We start from the raw sequence: 17,002 nt of genomic DNA, 5'->3' as shown, positions 1-17,002 counted from the left end.
GAAAATGTTTGGGTCCAAACACAGCGCATTTGAATCCTTTTCACCGTCCACACGTATCCGGAAATTTCTTTTGGAGCGTATTCGAAAACTTCCACTCTAGAAACCGTTTCCGAAAAGTTCCGGATATGGATACAAAAATTTCCGGACATGTGTGGACGCAAGCTGTATCCGCAAAAAAAATTGGCGAATACACAAATTTGCGGATACGTGGTTCATTGAGGATGATTTTCCTTGAAGATTTTTAAATTGTGGTTTGAAAAAAGTGACTGCATAATTGATGTGTTCACACCAGATGAAAACAACAACTAGACTCTAGGTTTAATAGCTGACACTCCAGGAGTATACAGGGGGACACTGATCAATCGATACAGGGTGTGGTTTAAAGCATGTCTGACATGACAAGGGTGGACTACTGAGGAGACTACAGCCATAAACTTACAACAAGCAGATGATAAGAATCACACTGTTTTACAACAAACAAGTAGATTTATTAACACCAACACATAATTCCTCTTTTCTGCAAATGCAGGTAAGAAGTAGATTTACATAGAAAAAATAAACCTTTTCTCATGTTATTATTCTACGATCCAAAAAGCTTCTCTTTGCTTTAACTTCAACACCAAGTTTAAATGTTCTGAACTTGTATTTGTTCCATTTGGTGTGCTGACTTTCTAGAGGTGGTATATCTAGCTCTTTGATTACTTCAAGGTATTTTTCAAAGTTGGTTTTCTCTAGATACTTGAGTTTCTTTTTTCTTTGATCTGTGAGCCACTGTAAAAACACTTTGTTATGCTTGTCCTGAAACATGAGATTAAACAAGTTAGATTATGTTGTATTTTATTCAAAAAGAAAGAAGTAAATATGTAACTGGGGAACATCTATTTTGGCAAACATATTGAAAAAAGGTTTACTCATTATCAGCTGTTACACTAACTGTCCCTTTGAATTCTTCCCCAGTGTTCACAAACTCAAAAACTTTACAAATCATTTATCCTTATGATCAGTCTTTACCTTGGGCAATCTCTTGCAATGACTTTGCAGTGTATTGATTTTAAGTGTTAATTCTGCAACTAATTAAACACACAAAACAGATTACTAGATATAAGTATCATGCTCCATCGCCTAGTATCTAGGGAATAGTGGATATGATCTATTAACTTGGTCACCAAGTTCTGCCAATCTTATACCATCCTTCAATGTACATGTATATGGAAGGTATCCATTTTGTGATAAGATTATTAAATACAATAATCATCATACATACCAGTTCTTTCTGAATATCCATCATATTTGTCTTTTATTTCTCTTCTTATTACTTTATTTTTATCACGCTACAAAACAAACCAATTTCATTCATTAACCTTTAATAACATTTTGATGTTTTTTGGGAAGGACATATGGTGTAGCTTGTTGGTTCTCTTCTGTGTTTTAAGGGTTTTCTAGGTTCTACCGTTTTCCTCCCTCAGCAAAACTCAACTCTCCTTGAACATAGAACTCTATAAATAACATGTTATACTTCACAAACATGATTGAATAAGAGTGGCCTCTATTTATGCCTACCTGATTTGCATTTTCTAGCCTAAAAATCTTTTTTACATTCTCAGGTGCACTAGAAAAAAAAAAAAAGAAATATGACCAGATATATCAATATAGCATATATCAGGGCTTGAAATAACGGCTTGTCATTCAGCATTGGAGCCTGTCTGGTCAAATTGTGCCTGTCAATTTAACCAGTAATGTTGAGCCAGAAACCAGGTACTTCACATGTAAGACTGTAAAACTTATTTGGTTTGTCATTGTGACCAGCAGCTGACCATGCATTATTTTAAGCTCTGCATATAATATACTCAATGATGAAACCATGGAGTAGAATTAAATATAGGTGTGTGTGAAGGGAGTTGGGAGAAGGAAGTGGTTGGAATAGCAAATCAACTTTCAAAGATAGGTCTTGTTACACATTTAACTTTTGAATCAATTGTTAGAAGATAATATTATTTTTTTCTGGTATATGTTGCATATACTGAACAGCCATAACACCATCACCCGTTATACACCATGGGGCATTATATAGGAACATTTAACTATAAATACTACCTGGAATCGGAGAGAGGTGATGATGTTTTAGCATCACCTCCTATGCACCCCATTTAGGGGCAGTATATAATAACATTAGCCTACCTGGCAGGCATTCCTGGCTGAGGGCCGACGGGGCCAAGAGGAATACCATTTGTAGGCAAAGGAACATTTGACTATAAATATTACCTGGTATCGAGAAGGGGTGATAATGTTTCACATTGACCTCTAGGCTATACTTACTCATGTAACTCCTTTATATCCTCATAGCCACAAATAAACCTTTTTCCTTCTCTCTCTACAGCATTTCCTACAATACAGGAAACATTATTGTTATAAAAGATAAAATTATATATATGATGTTATCAACTAAAATGCTTCAAACCTGATGCAGATGACAGCATCCTGTTGGCCGTTAGTCCTAACACTCTCAGTACAAAGGCAACATGATTATCTGAGATAGAGGAATAAGAAGATTATTGATATATATCTATACTGTTGCATGATAATGGACGCCAGTAAACTATGTCTGTTAAATTAACTTTAACTCTCACTTTACTGTCTACTAACCGTTAAATACGTTCTTCTGTAGTCTAAAGATTGATAAGGATTGATAAAACAGGGATCTAAATGATCTGATGGTAATTCATTTTCAATCTTTTCCTGTCGTATCCTTCATCTACTTGAAGGTCTGTCCGTCTGTAGTGTGCAACTCAGCGGTAGAGACTGTGGGCTCAATACACAGGAAGCCCATCTGGGCCCTGCCCTCGGGGAATCGCCTTGATCACGTGAAATTTTGTAAATCAAATTTTTATTTAATCAATCTTTTAGTATTTTATGAGATGCCATTGATTTCATACCAATCACGTTTTTGTTCAATGAAGGTTGCCATATCAATGAGTTAATTATCAGTTTTTCTTACACATTCCGTATTTTTATCAAGTTTTATATTCATAGATCATTTATGAAATGTTATCTTGGTCTTTCTCTCTTGTTTTCTCATTAATAATAATAATAATAATAATAATGATAATAATATCTTATTTATATAGCGCCCTTTCCTAAAATGTCCAAAAGCGCTTTACAAGCAAATAATAATTAATAATAACAATATCTGTAATATCAAAATCAAAAAACTATGTAATCTAAAAGTCAATAAGATTTAACGAATGATCAATGAAAAGCTTTGCGAAATAAATATGTTTTGAGATAACTCTTGAAAATATTTAAAGATGTACTACATTTAATTTGCAGTGGCAAGGCATTCCAAAGCATTGGAGCAGAAATAGAAAAAGCGCGGTATCCATAAGACTTTAGATTAAGTTATCGCTTATTCTTACCAGAAATTTTCCTTCATAATCTAAAAATATTTTCTGAACATTTTTTCCTGAAAAAATCTGATTCAAGTCAGGCCAAATATTTGAAATAGCGTTTTAAAATAGATTTTAAAATAGCGAAAGGAAACCATTCTTAGATGATGCGCACTGATTGGTTGGAGCAAAAACGATTAATAACATAAATCTAAATTGATTTGACAGCCTATCATTCATTGTTGGAGACAGCCGCTAGACAAGCCGAGACAGACAGACAGACAGACACGTAAACAGACAAATAAAGCTTACATTACTTCCATACTCCTTGATCCTCACAGATTCCAAGACTCATGTTTACTCGATTGTTATCAAACCCGATAAAATCAATAAGTATTGAATCATTAGAAGTCTTTGATATTATCTGAAAAACCCTTTCAATGGCAGTGGTTACGTCACATTTTTGTCAGGATGTCACGTGACTAATCAAGAAGGTACGCCATCTTGGTTTGTATCGCAGACTTTGAGAATATTTTTTGTATTCAGTTACTTTTGGGCTCCAAGTGGTTTAGCTGTTTTTCTCGTGAGCCAATTGTAAAAATGTCCGTCGTAGATAAACTAGATGCCGCCAGGCATTCTATCACGGGGTCTAATTTGGCTAAAATAGCTTGTAAAGCCACGAGTCGTGAAGTGATGGGACCGAAGAGGAAACACATCGATTGTAAGTTGTTATTAATACTCTCTTGTTTGTCAAACTAAACTAACAACTTCTCTACTCCTTTATACAAACTTATGCCATTTTTTTTCTTTTATCTCAGACCTGATTCAATGTACTAATACAGACAACGTGTCAATCCCGAACCTGGCGGATATTTTGTTCGAAAGATGTACAAACTCGAGCTGGGTTGTGGTGTTTAAATCACTCTGTACATTCCATCATTTAATGAGTTATGGCAATGGGGTTAGTATGTGCATTAAGATTTATTTAAGATTACACCATTACCTATTACCATGATGAATAGTTTAATGCAGCACTACTCTGTAAATTACTATCGAGTCAAATATACCGAAGAAAACGCTACATTTTCGAGGCTTATTTTTGTTTAGTATCAGTGTCTGGTAGTGTGTGGTACGAGCTAAAATGTCTTGAATATTACGACTGATTATTAGAGATTTGTATTATAACGGCTCACTTCTTCACTGTCAATTCTTCGCTTGAATTCGAATGTTATTTCATGGGATTCAAGTTAGGAAACGAAGATTCAATCAATTATTCCTCGTACTTGAAAACAGCTTTGAGTATTTTGCTAGTTCGTGACTAGAACTGTTTTCTTTTATTATTTGGTACAAAAACAAAAACGCTCTCAATGACAAAGGAAGTTAAATCGAATTCCACTTTGCTTAACTTGAATTTCTGGCCGAGTATGTGTTGTTGTAAGTAAGCTAGGATGCATAATACTACTAGATGCGATAAATGGAGTAATATTAAAAATAACAAGAACACCCTTAGCAACATCACATGTCATTTTGTAACATGAGCAGATCAATTTATCTTAACATGAAACATGATAAAAATAATATTCTCTCAGTCGTCTTGGTTTCATTGCTGTTGCATCAGATTGCTTTCCGTTCATTTAGTCAATTAACATGTATGATTTAGTCAATCAACATGTATGATTTAAGTACTGCATTCTCTTCCAGAGGTTTATTCAGTACATGGCCTCAAGCACCACTTGCTTTAGTCTACAGAATTTCTTGGACAAAAGTGGAGTTCAAGGTGAGTTAATTGAAATAAAAAATCTATTCATCTTTGATGGAAAATAATCATCGCTAATGAAATGAATGGCTTGCTTTTATTTATTAAAGGATATGACATGTCAACGTTTGTACGACGATACTCCAACTACTTGAATGAAAAAGCTTCTTCCTACAGAGAAATGGGTTATGATTTCTGTCGAGTTAAAAGAGGGTAGGTAAAGTGGGAGAATAATCCATTCATTCATTTGACACCTTTATACTAATCATAATATAATATAGCTTGTGGTCATGAAATAAACGATAATCTATAATGTATAAATAAAACATTCTAAAACAGTTTCCTGACATTTCAGAATGATTTACATCATCACTTAATTAAAATTAACAATGTACATAAATCCTGATTTTCATGTTTTAAAACATCATCAATAATCCAATTTAATGCACTCAGACAAATGTTAAAAATCATTCAACCATTTTTTGACAAATTAAAAACAATTACAAGAAGCAGCTTTAAATGTTGCAAGCAAATTAAAACCTTTTTGAAAAGAATTTCCTAGAAGGAAAAATAAAGTTATGATCTTATTATGAAAAATATCAAAGCCAATATTGTAGTGACTGATAAAGTATAATTTTATAATGTGATAAGATTAGTATTAAATAGATAATTGGTTTGAGACCTGACTAGCTACTGTTTATCTTTTGAGTTATCACTGTTTCGCATCATGTTTTAAACTATTAGTTTTTGTTTGTAGGAAACAAGATGGAGTGCTAAGAACATTTGATTCTACAAAGGTTAGATAATTATCATCATCATCATACTAATAATGATAACATGATGTATTTTAGTATCGTTATAGTTATTGCAAATATATAGACATCTTTAGCTGGGGTGTAATGTTTTCCCAATTTCAGACCTCATTTCATTCTCTCGAGAATAAGATTCTTTGTTTGAGTTGTGTCCATATTCATGTGTCTTCTCATGAGCAACTGTTAAACAAAGAAATGATACTCAAGGGACTGACACATGATTTGAAATGGCCAAACATTATGCCAAAGGTGTGTTGAAGCTTGCCTTAATGTATTTTTGATACTTAGATTTACTTGATAATAATAATAATCTAATATTAATGTTTTTGTTTAGCTTCTCCAAGCATTGCCAGTCTTACAGAAGCAAATTGATGCTATATTGGAAGTTGATGTGAGTATCCACTTTTTATGTGTTTGATATTTGAGTTGCTAAACATGTAGCTTTGGATGTGTTATTTCTTTTGCGTTGTTGTGTGAATTATTGATTAAATTGCAACAAAAGTTGAGAAAATGAGAAATGGTATTATGATATATTAGATCAGTAATGTATCCAGGGATGGTTCCATAGTATCCCCCTTTGTAAAGACGATCATGTTCTTTGCGCCAAGTAGAATAAAAATGATTAAAATTATAGCTTGTCTATAAAATGCATGAAAAAGAACCCCCCCCCCCATAACATCTTGGATCCATGATCGACTGCAGCTAGTCATTGTTTTTACCCCTTGTGAAATCAATGGTGGTTTAACTTGGCAGTAGTGCACTTGCATCTCACCTCTAGGGTCTTCATTTCAAGATTGTTATTACAGTTTGTTAGGTCTTCCTTGATTCAAGGGTTTTTCCATGCCCAAGCCATGCCCTGACTTTGATTATCATTAGGTTGTTTAAGGTTTTTTTTTGGGAGTTTGATAAAATTAAATGTTTATTTTTTTAAATGGAATACTTTTACACGGTTATCTATCGACACAAATGTGTTTTTTTTTTGTTAACTAATTTGTTTCTATATGCTTGGCTATACAAATAACCAGGCAGAGATCAGGCATAAATACAGTTTCTTTTTTGGTTGGATATAATAATCACCTATGTTCTACCTATGTATGTATGTATATATATTGTACTTGTAGGTAAAGTCAACAGAACTGTCTAATGGAGTGATTAACTGTGCCTTTGTCCTTCTGTTCAAGGTAACTAACTTCACATTTTTACTAATTGTTATTAATATCCCTTGTGAGAATCTGATAGCAATCATAGTATGAATCAGATTCTGTCTAGTAATAAACTGCAGTTTGTATATTTTGATGTTTCGTAACATGGTAGTATATTAGCATGTAGTATCTGTCTGCTGTAATGTAATACTTTACATACTGACATAGTGTGCATAATACTAATAATAATCTGGTTTACCACAACAGGACCTCATCAGACTATTTGCATGTTATAATGATGGTATCATCAACCTTCTGGGTGAGTACCATCTATATTTACCAAGGGCGGATCCAGACAAAATTTTAGGGGGGGGGGGGCTAATTGAGTTTAGGAGGGGCTAATTGAGTTTCTTCCGTCAACACAACAGAAAACAATAAAAAAAGCATCTCATTCTTAAGTCTTGTTTTGTTTTTTTTTTCTGCTGAAGGGGGCTGGATCCACCCTTGTTTACCCAGGAAATCTTTATTTGCCATGCAAGTTTAAAGGACTGTGTGTAAGATAATTATTTCATGTTTGCCTACTTAAATCTATAAAGATTATTGCACTGTATATTTAGTTGTTACATAGTAATGGTGGTTTGCCAGTTAGGGTGGGTGTGGTTCAGGGTATACTCTACTGGATGTGGTCAAGAAAGAGCTAAATGAATGAACTGGGTGTGGTTTAAGGTACACTATACATGGTTCAAGAGGTGGGTGTGGTTCTGGGTACACTGTACATGGTTCAAGAGGTGGGTGTGGTTCTGGGTACACTATACATGGTTCAAGAGGTGGGTGTGGTTCTGGGTACACTATACATGGTTCAAGAGGTGGGTGTGGTTCTGGTTACACTGTACATGGTTCAAGAGGTGGGTGTGGTTCTGGGTACACTGTACATGGTTCAAGAGGTGGGTGTGGTTCTTGGTACACTGTACATGGTTCAAGAGGTGGGTGTGGTTCTGGGTATACTGTACATGGTTCAAGAGGTGGGTGTGGTTCTGGGTACACTGTACATGGTTCAAGAGGTGGGTGTGGTTCTGGGTACACTGTACATGGTTCAAGAGGTGGTAGTGGTTTAAGGTACACTGTACATGGTTCAAGAGGTGGGTGTGTTTCTGGGTACACTGTACATGGTTCAAGAGGTGGGTGTGTTTCTGGGTACAATGTACATGGTTCAAGAGGTGGGTGTGGTTCTGGGTACACTATACATGGTTCAGGAGGTGGGTGTGGTTCTTGGTACACTGTACATGGTTCAAGAGGTGGGTGTGGTTCTGGGTACACTGTACATGGTTCAAGAGGTGGGTGTGGATTTGGGTGCACTGTACATGGTTCAAGAGGTGGGTGTGGTTTAAGGTACACTGTACGTGGTTCAAGAGGTGGGTGTGGTTCTGCATACACTGGATGACCACTGTGTTCAAAGGAGTTGTTTTCTAACTAAATAATCTTATCAAATCAACAGAGAAATACTTTGACATGAATAAAAAGGAGTGTAAAGCAGGCTTGGAAATCTACAAAAGGTTTGTTACAAGGATGGATAGAGTACAGGACTTCTTAAAGACAGCAGAAGATGTTGGTTTTGAAAAAGAAGATATTCCTGACCTAAGCAAGGTATGATTACATCATATATAATAGATGACGGGCCACTGTCTAATAACCTGAATATTCTCAATCACCATTACAGGCACCCAATAGCCTACTTGATGCTCTTGAAAATCATTATCAAGCCTTGGAGAAAGGAAAAACCACTTCTAGTCACAAGTGAGTTGAATTGTTCCTAATTACATCATAATATACATTGATTCACAAGAAGATCTGTCAAGCTTTGAGTAATTAAACAATGTATATCTTCCCTAGGCCATTAACCATTCCAGCTATCACAGTACCAAAGCTAGCAGCAGATGCTTTCAGTTCAAGTGGCTTTGGAACAGGTTTTGAAGAGTCAAGTACGACAGCCTCAATAGACAAGAAAAAACAACTGATTGAAGAAGAGGAGAGGCGCATGGAAGCATTTAAGGTACCACTTCTGTTCTTTTATTATAAATACTTAAAGTTCATTTGTCTACCATTCTATTTCATTTCGTTTCCATTTTATTTTTTTTCCTCTTTCATATTCTATTTCTTCCTCCCCCCCCCCACTCCCCTGAAATAGGCAAACTTACTTAAAGGACCATTACTATTTCATTACACACACCGAACGCATAATATAATACTACTATTCTATTTCTATTCTTTGCGTAGATATTTACGGTGTTCAACTTACCTATAGAGAAAAAATATTGCCCTGGGATCCTCACGAATACCCTACATTTCATATTCTGGCTGCGTTACCAGCGTGGTTGGTCCTTGTAGTGTAGTGGTTAACACATCGGACTAGAGTACTAGAAGACGTGGGTTCAATTCCCGCCAAGGACATTTGATATTTTTCTCTTATTCTCTCTATTTCATTACACACACCGAACGCATAATTTATTACTACTATACATTACCATCAGCGATTCTTTCTGTTTATTAGACCTTTATCTGAGAAGAGAATAGCAGAAAAATCTCTTTGTCTGTTTACCAATAATAGCATTAAGTACATAAAATCTAAAAATGTCATTAGAAACATAAAAGAAAGGTGTTTAGTATTTACTTTGACCAGGATTGATAGTTTAAGAAAAGGTTGGCCTGGATGCCAAATGCTGTGACCTACAAATGTTATATCTTTGATAATATGAATGTTTATCCAGGCCAAGAAGAATATCTCACCTGGTGTTACACTTCCAAGTGCTACTTTTGCTGCTCCTGTTGCTGCAGCTGCGGCACCTCCCAAAGCAACGACGCCCAGTGATGACCTACTACAGTTAGATGCATCCTTTGCTTCATCCATACCTCAGCAGCCTGCCAAAACAGCATTCTCTCCGTCAACTCATTTCCCTCCCAGCCAACCCTTCCCTGGTATGCAGCCCGGAGGAATGGCTGATTTTGGACCTTCTCCATGGGGTAATGCACCTGTTAGCGCCCCTTCAACTGGTGAGTATTGTCTTGCTTACCAACACCTGACCTCAAGATGACGACAAGACATCCATGTACACACACTTTTGTCTTCAAGACTGCCATCATTTTACAATATTGCTGCATTGATGGAGGACGTCTTTTGTTACCTCATCCAACATGCTGACCATACTTTTTCTTTATAATTAATAGTATTATTTATTACTTATACTGTGCAAACAGTAATATGTTACATAGATGTCGTGACAAACTTTCTATGGATTTCAAATTAATCCATGTTTATGTTTTCTAGCTTTTCAAACATCCACAGCCCCCAATTTCTTTGATAGTCCAGCACAAGGCAGTGATGCTGACTTCGACAAGGTGTTTGGTGGTAGTGCACCGGTCAGCTCATTAGGCACAGCATCGAATACTGGTGTACTCAAGCCTGTAGCAGCAGATAATGCTGCACCTAACCTGGTTACGAAGCAACAAACACAAGATGATAGTGCAAAAGGAACTGGTGATCTGATGTCTAGTTTGGAGAGAGTAACCAAGTCTTTAGGTAGGGTAGAAAGTTATGGAATACCAACATTAGTTCTCATATCTTATGTGTAGAGAAAACCAAGTCTGAGGTAGGGTAGCAAGTTATGGAATACCAACATTAGTTCTCGTGTCTTATGTGTAGAGAAAATCAAATGTGAATGGAAACCAATCTGAATAGACCCCTTCACAGTTCCTTGCGCCATCTTGAAAGATAGCCGTGCCTTTGCACCAAAGTTGGATGAACGGTGAGCTTGCATTTATAGAGACGTGAATAATTGTCCAAGGTATCTTTGCAAGCTCACTCTTCATCTCGCTTCGATGCACGGCTACCTTTCAAGATGGCACAGGGAACTGTGAAGGGGACTATTATGGTTCTTGCAAATTGCTTGCGGGATTGCAAGCTATGCAAGAAGTTTCCAAATTGATCTAAGCAAGCATCTCTATGAAGCATGTCATATTGTTGGTAGTCAAAGGAAAAACATGCTTTTGTTTTCCTTGGATTCATGATATTAGGCCAAACAAAAAAATAAGTGTGTTTCCTGTTGCATGAGAAAAATAATTGGGGTTGGTAGGTTGGTGTTTTTTTAGTTTTACTGATACAACAGTGGAAATGAGCTTACTGGGAGCCCTGTGGTGCATTTGGGAATGAAAAAAATATTAGGGTCGGCAAAAATTGGCAAGAAAATTAGGGTCGGTCCACAACAGGAAACACACTTATTTTTTTTGTTTGGACTTACCGTCATGAGTATTTGAATATGACTTGTTGCTGTAGATAACCTGATGGTAATCAATGGAGGAACAAGCCCTGCATCTAAAAAAGGACAACATCAATGGACACCAGCACAACCACAGCAAAAAACTGGTGGACCAAACTGGCAGAAGCAGAACCTACAACCGGCAAGATCTACTGTCCCCCCTGCACAGGTAGGATGGGGAGCAGGTCCTCAGCAGGGAATGTACAGACCACCATTTGGACAGCCAGCAATGCCTACAGGCATGCCACAGCAAATGGGGGTAAGTATGAACTAGATATATACCTACTGGATGTGGTGACTCTATTCATCTTGCTCACGGATGTTCATAACTCTACATCTTGCTAACTGATAATGTTTGTAATATTTAGGGGAATCCAGCAATGACTCTACATCTTGCTAACTGATAATATTGTAATATTTAGGGGAATCCAGCAATGACTCTACATCTTGCTAACTGATAATGTTTGTAATATTTAGGGGAATCCAGCAATGACTCTACATCTTGCTAACTGATTATGTTTGTAATATTTAGGGGAATCCAGCAATGTTTCCTTCAGCTTTTGGAAGTCAACCATCAAACCTTGGTCAACCACAGCAACCAAGTGATCCTTTTGGACCAATACCTGGTTCCCAGGTGAGTCATACTATCTAGTATACATGGATCACTAATATGTTAAAAATATACTGCCTCCCACTGCTGTAGTCATGCCAATGGTTATCATCATCGTCAACCCTTCGGAGGTTTTTCTTTGGTTTTGTCGCTTTCTTCCCTACACAGAAATTGAATTTCTAAATTCTTTGTTGATTTGCTTCGTTAAATTATCTGTTAAATTATCCGTTCACCCTTAGAGTGGTAAGTGAATAAGATGTTTGATATTTAGAACTATCAGCTTTTCAGACATTAGTCCTTCAGAGTAATAAAGTAATAAATAAGTAAATGAGTAATAAACTAAGAAAATTTCATTGATTGCTTGACAATTATTATTTTCAGGCACGATTTTAACAAGATGATCCAGTTATGGTTCTACTACGATACTGTTTGTCACTGCTGTGAGTCGATAAGTGCATGTGTGGTAATATGAACATAAGAACGGGTGGGAGGATTAAATAAAGATATAAAGAGATTCCCTTTATTCAATTTAAAAAAAGCAGAAAAAATACTCTATAACAATGCAAGATTACACCTGTCAGACTCATTGCTCTTACTGGCTGCCTGTCTGTCTGTCTTGACCCCTACCAACTATGAGATCTTAGTAAGTCTGAGCGGAGGCATTCAAGTGCTTGAACTACTTTAAATAGACAATAAAACAATGAGTCTTCTTCCTTCCCTGGTCAACAATACTCTCTCTCTTGTTAGGAAATGAGGGCCAGAATGGTTACTACATATCTTGCTTTGTGTATAATCCAGTCAATACTCTATGATCATAATCCATAACCATTCACTTTTGTAATCTCTTTTCATAATAGACTGTACCATAGGGGTTTGTATCAAAACCATTCATGGTCTATAGCAATAGAGGAGGGTAGTATAAACTAGTAGTATAACAGGATTCTGTGTATCAAACTACAGGACTCAAAATAACGGCTGCTCAGTGAATCTGGTCATACAGGCCAATCCTCTTGACTGGTCACATGGACTGGTCAAATTAACTGGTCTCATGTTGATCATTCATAGGGCCTTTATTGATAACAGGTTTTTACAGTTTCGTAAATACCGAGAGAAATACCCTGTTTAAATAAAGGAATCTATCTATCTATCCTAATGGTATTACATCATGTTTGGCTATGAAGCAGCCTTTATTTTCAACCCTGATTTTATTGGATTTTCTTTCTTTCTTCATGTCAGTATCCTACCTGATAAGAATATTTTTCTACTGTTAGTGTTTTTTTAGAGTGGTTGTGGGTTGGAGTATGTTAGATCAGTTAATATAACAGATACAATATACCCATAGCTACTATGAGTGATATTCATTGTCAGTATAACCTGTAGTAAATCAGTCTAGATGTATACACTCAATTGAAGAATCATTGTTGGGTTCAGAAACATAGAACGTAGAAGCTGAGACCAAAATGGCACATGAAGTATGTTTATTAGATGCATGCTGTGACCGGCAACCCGTGGCATCATCCACTATTTTTAATTGCCCGTTTTGCATTCTAAACCGACTGCATGGATGGCACAAATGAATAAGTTATAATATAATTATGTCATTTCCCATGTGCCGTTTCAGTCTCTGCTTTTATGTTCTATGTTTCTGAACCCGACAACGATTCTTCAATTCAGTATAACTGGTACTTTATTTGTAGGAATTAAGTAATAACAAGCATGCATTCTATCAAATAACTTTGCCACATATTTCTTTAGACATTTGAATGCAGTGCATTACAAGTTGAACTTTAAAAAATGTCTTGAAGAAAGAAAAAGATTTTTCTGTCTCTAAGATACAAATTCTTTTTCAATATAAGTTTTTCTATTTTGTTGCTTATGATTTTAATGTTGTATTCATTAACTCATTGTATTACTGATGTTTAACAGAGTATTTGTCATTAATAGACGAGAGTTGTTTGTCATGTCTTATCATGAACAGATCAAGGTATTGTCACCCAACACCTCCACCCTCCCCTCCCCATAGACTGGTTTGTTGTCAATATGCATTCAGTCTTTTGGAGCTGGATTCCACAAGACTGTTGATAGCACTTCAATAGAGTGTGTCTGTGATGCCTTGTACTGTTCCTGATGTGACTTATTACAGATAGTTACAATAGGGTACTTATAATGCAATAAGGTTATTATTGATCTATATACACCATAGTCAGGCATGCTTAAGTCTTTACAATGACTGTTTCACATTTCTTTTTTGGTTAAAATGGCATGAAATAATCGTTTATTCTGTTCAGTGATGTTCAAACTACAGTCACAAGAAAAGAAAGAGAAGTTGTAGTTTGAAGCATCAGTGAGTAGTGTTAGCCATTCTGAGGTTGAGGGGGGAAAACTGGGTGGAGTTAGTATTGCATTGCATTGTGTGCTGTTTAAGGCGACAAAATAGAGTTATCTCGGAAATATGTCCCCTAAAGCAGCCCCATGATGCACTGTAATGCCAACTCCACTCATCTTTTTCCTCAACCTTGGTACGGTCAATAGCCATAGTTGTATCAGTGAAGTTCACTAGATATCATATGAATACATGGTCTACTCTTTACATATGGGCAGTTCATGGGATGAACAATATAATCATGTGATCATCACGTGTTTGCCCATTGGACATGTTGTGAACACCACGTGTTTGCCCATTGGACATGTTGTGATCATCACGTGTTTGCCCATTGGACATGTTGTGATCATCAAGTGTTTGCCCATTGGACATGTTGTGATCATCACGTGTTTGCCCATTGGACATGTGATCATCACGTGTTTGCCCATCGGACATGTGATCATCACGTGTTTGCCCATTGGACATGTTGTGATCATCACGTGTTTGCCCATTGGACATGTTGTGATCATCACGTGTTTGCCCATTGGACATGTTGTGATCATCACGTGTTTGCCCATTGAACATGTTGTGATCATCACGTGTTTGCCCATTGAACATGTGATCACCACGTGTTTGCCCATTGAACATGTTGTGATCATCACGTGTTTGCCCATTGAGTTTGTGGTTCAACAGCTGATAACTGGTCAAAGATTGTTTGTTTTGTTGTCTGACCATAGATAAGTTAATTAACGTGGCTGAACAGCAATAATGAAGTCAGTTTAGATGTATATAAACACAATCAACCAGTGTAACATAATGATTTTTTAAATGGAGAAAGTTAAATAAATGCACCAGATAGAATACATATTGTTTGTATGTTATTATTAGCGTGGAATCCAGGTGTAAGATTACCCAGATGAACTGTTGATCAGCATGGGTCTATTAGCCATTGAGAAAAAAACTAAGTCAATTTGGAATTGTAGCTTAATGTGGGGCTGTTTTTAAGGACGAAATAGAAGGAGAGCAGGTAATAGCATGAAAAAGACAATTCACATCTTCATAAAACCGAGAGCGGGAAACAAAAGGAATAGACGTGAGATGGACCAACATCCGCTCATTAATAACACACCAAACCGGTGCCAAACCAAAAGTTAGCTAGCTAGTTTAGGACAAGCTTTTTACCAAATATATTCACCTCTGTTTGCTTGTTGTACAACTGTCCTTGTTATGCATAGGGAGAAGAAACCCGTTTTATAGTCTAAGAGACGCTAGAACCAAGATGGAATTGCATTGGCACGGCAATCCCACGAAGAATTTTCAGATGCAATGCAATGTTTTTCGCATAGCTACGCGCATTCTTTAATTTATAGACCAAACACATGACGTGGTTCCTTTACAATGTTTTGTTATTGCTGTGTTTGTCTATGGTGTGAACTCCCCCGGCACTATCGCTTGGTTACTCGCTGCTGTAATCATATGCAGCAGCAAGTCTTGCTTTTATAATTAAGCCTAGTTTTCACTTGGGATAGAATCGGAGTCGGAAGCAGGTTATAATTGTAGCAGCCGAAAACCAGACTGAAACGAAGTCGGAGTCTGGTGGATCAGAAAGTATCCTTTTCCTTCCTTGTGCTGCATGTCTATGACAAGTGGTTTTCCCTTGCAAGATTAATTTCACTCGTGGACTGCTTCCGACTCCCTCGCAAGAATGAAAACCAGCCTTGGAACAAAGCCGTTAAAACAACTCCATTGTGCGCCATACCTTGTATTCATACGTGAACACGCTTGTACAGAAGACGAAAAGATCTGAAGGTAAGAGTAAAAGACGACGCTCGTGTTGACTCAAAACTTTTAATTCATTTATTTGCTCTTGCTGAAGTGCATATAAGCCCTAATTCAATAGTTTCGGCATCCATTCTACATGAATTGAATAGTTGAATGTGTGTTGAAGATTTATCTTCCATTATGTTTATGACTGACATTGAGGAATTTTAAACTTGTTGTTCAGCATAACCCATTTCTACTTCCCCGTACAATGCTTTGCTTTACAATATACAATACAATACAATACAATTTTATTTGGCACCTTATACTTAATAGTACATGGGTGTTTGATTCCAAATATATTATAGGTATATATATATACTATGTATTAGGTAATTTTTTTATTTCATTTTCACGTATCAGCATACATTGATGAATGTATGCTGATATGGCTCTTTGTAGAGACGCTGATTTTGAATTGATTAAGAACATAAAACGACTGTCAGCGCTCAAATTGTTGAAAATAATGCTGGTGTTTTTTTCTATGGACTCTCTTAAGTCGTTTCTATGAGAGTCATATAATGGACACCAAACTAGAAAGTGTTTTTCGTTTTCTACTCCCGACTTACACACTGGGCAAATCCTTTCATCGTAAATGAGATAAGGCCTCTTATACCTCCCCGTTTCTACTTCAAGCTTATGGTTGCTAATTCTTAATTTTGTGCTTAATATTGGTGACTTGAGTTATAATCCGTTTTGAACTGACGAAAGATTCTGAGTTTATTTTTATGTCTGTCGTCTTTCCTTTCATCATTGTGGAGGTTACTCCATAAAATTTGCCTCTCAATGCTTTATATATTTATCTT

General features: G+C 36.4%; 2 protein-coding genes across 3 annotated transcripts; one reads left to right on the top strand and one right to left on the bottom strand.

The window, feature by feature from the left end:
• Positions 1-466: 466 nt before the first annotated feature.
• LOC116291309 (uncharacterized) lies at positions 467-2,787 on the bottom strand. The gene is made up of 7 exons (XM_031698475.2): positions 2,644-2,787; positions 2,459-2,527; positions 2,317-2,383; positions 1,561-1,609; positions 1,265-1,331; positions 1,012-1,070; positions 467-798 (listed from the first exon to the last, which is right to left on the bottom strand). Exons 2-7 carry the CDS (start codon positions 2,475-2,477, stop codon positions 568-570), a joined length of 492 nt encoding a protein of 163 aa, XP_031554335.2. The 5' UTR covers positions 2,478-2,527; positions 2,644-2,787; the 3' UTR covers positions 467-567.
• A 1,080-nt stretch (positions 2,788-3,867) lies between these two features.
• On the top strand, positions 3,868-15,240 carry LOC116291322 (phosphatidylinositol-binding clathrin assembly protein LAP). Of its 2 annotated transcripts, XM_089037829.1 has the most exons (16): positions 3,868-4,104; positions 4,202-4,344; positions 5,085-5,160; positions 5,250-5,352; positions 5,897-5,936; positions 6,286-6,342; positions 7,073-7,132; positions 7,361-7,412; positions 8,589-8,737; positions 8,811-8,887; positions 8,984-9,143; positions 9,859-10,141; positions 10,416-10,667; positions 11,421-11,662; positions 11,936-12,037; positions 12,395-15,240. In XM_089037829.1, the coding sequence occupies exons 1-16, from the start codon at positions 3,984-3,986 to the stop codon at positions 12,404-12,406; spliced, it is 1,929 nt and encodes a 642-aa protein (XP_088893955.1). In that variant the 5' UTR covers positions 3,868-3,983; the 3' UTR covers positions 12,407-15,240. The 2 variants fall into 2 exon arrangements, with proteins under 2 accessions (XP_088893955.1, XP_088893956.1); XM_089037830.1 differs by lacking the exons at positions 11,936-12,037; positions 12,395-15,240 and adding an exon at positions 11,772-11,822.
• Positions 15,241-17,002: the final 1,762 nt, after the last annotated feature.

This window comes from Actinia tenebrosa, unplaced genomic scaffold (assembly GCF_029948245.1).
Source record: "Actinia tenebrosa isolate PJP-AT-01 unplaced genomic scaffold, QUT_ActTen_1.0 PGA_scaffold5__44_contigs__length_20552954, whole genome shotgun sequence".
NCBI lineage: Eukaryota > Metazoa > Cnidaria > Anthozoa > Actiniaria > Actiniidae > Actinia > Actinia tenebrosa.
Note: the sequence above shows the minus strand (reverse complement) of the source record. Positions and strands in the feature narration are given on the sequence as shown.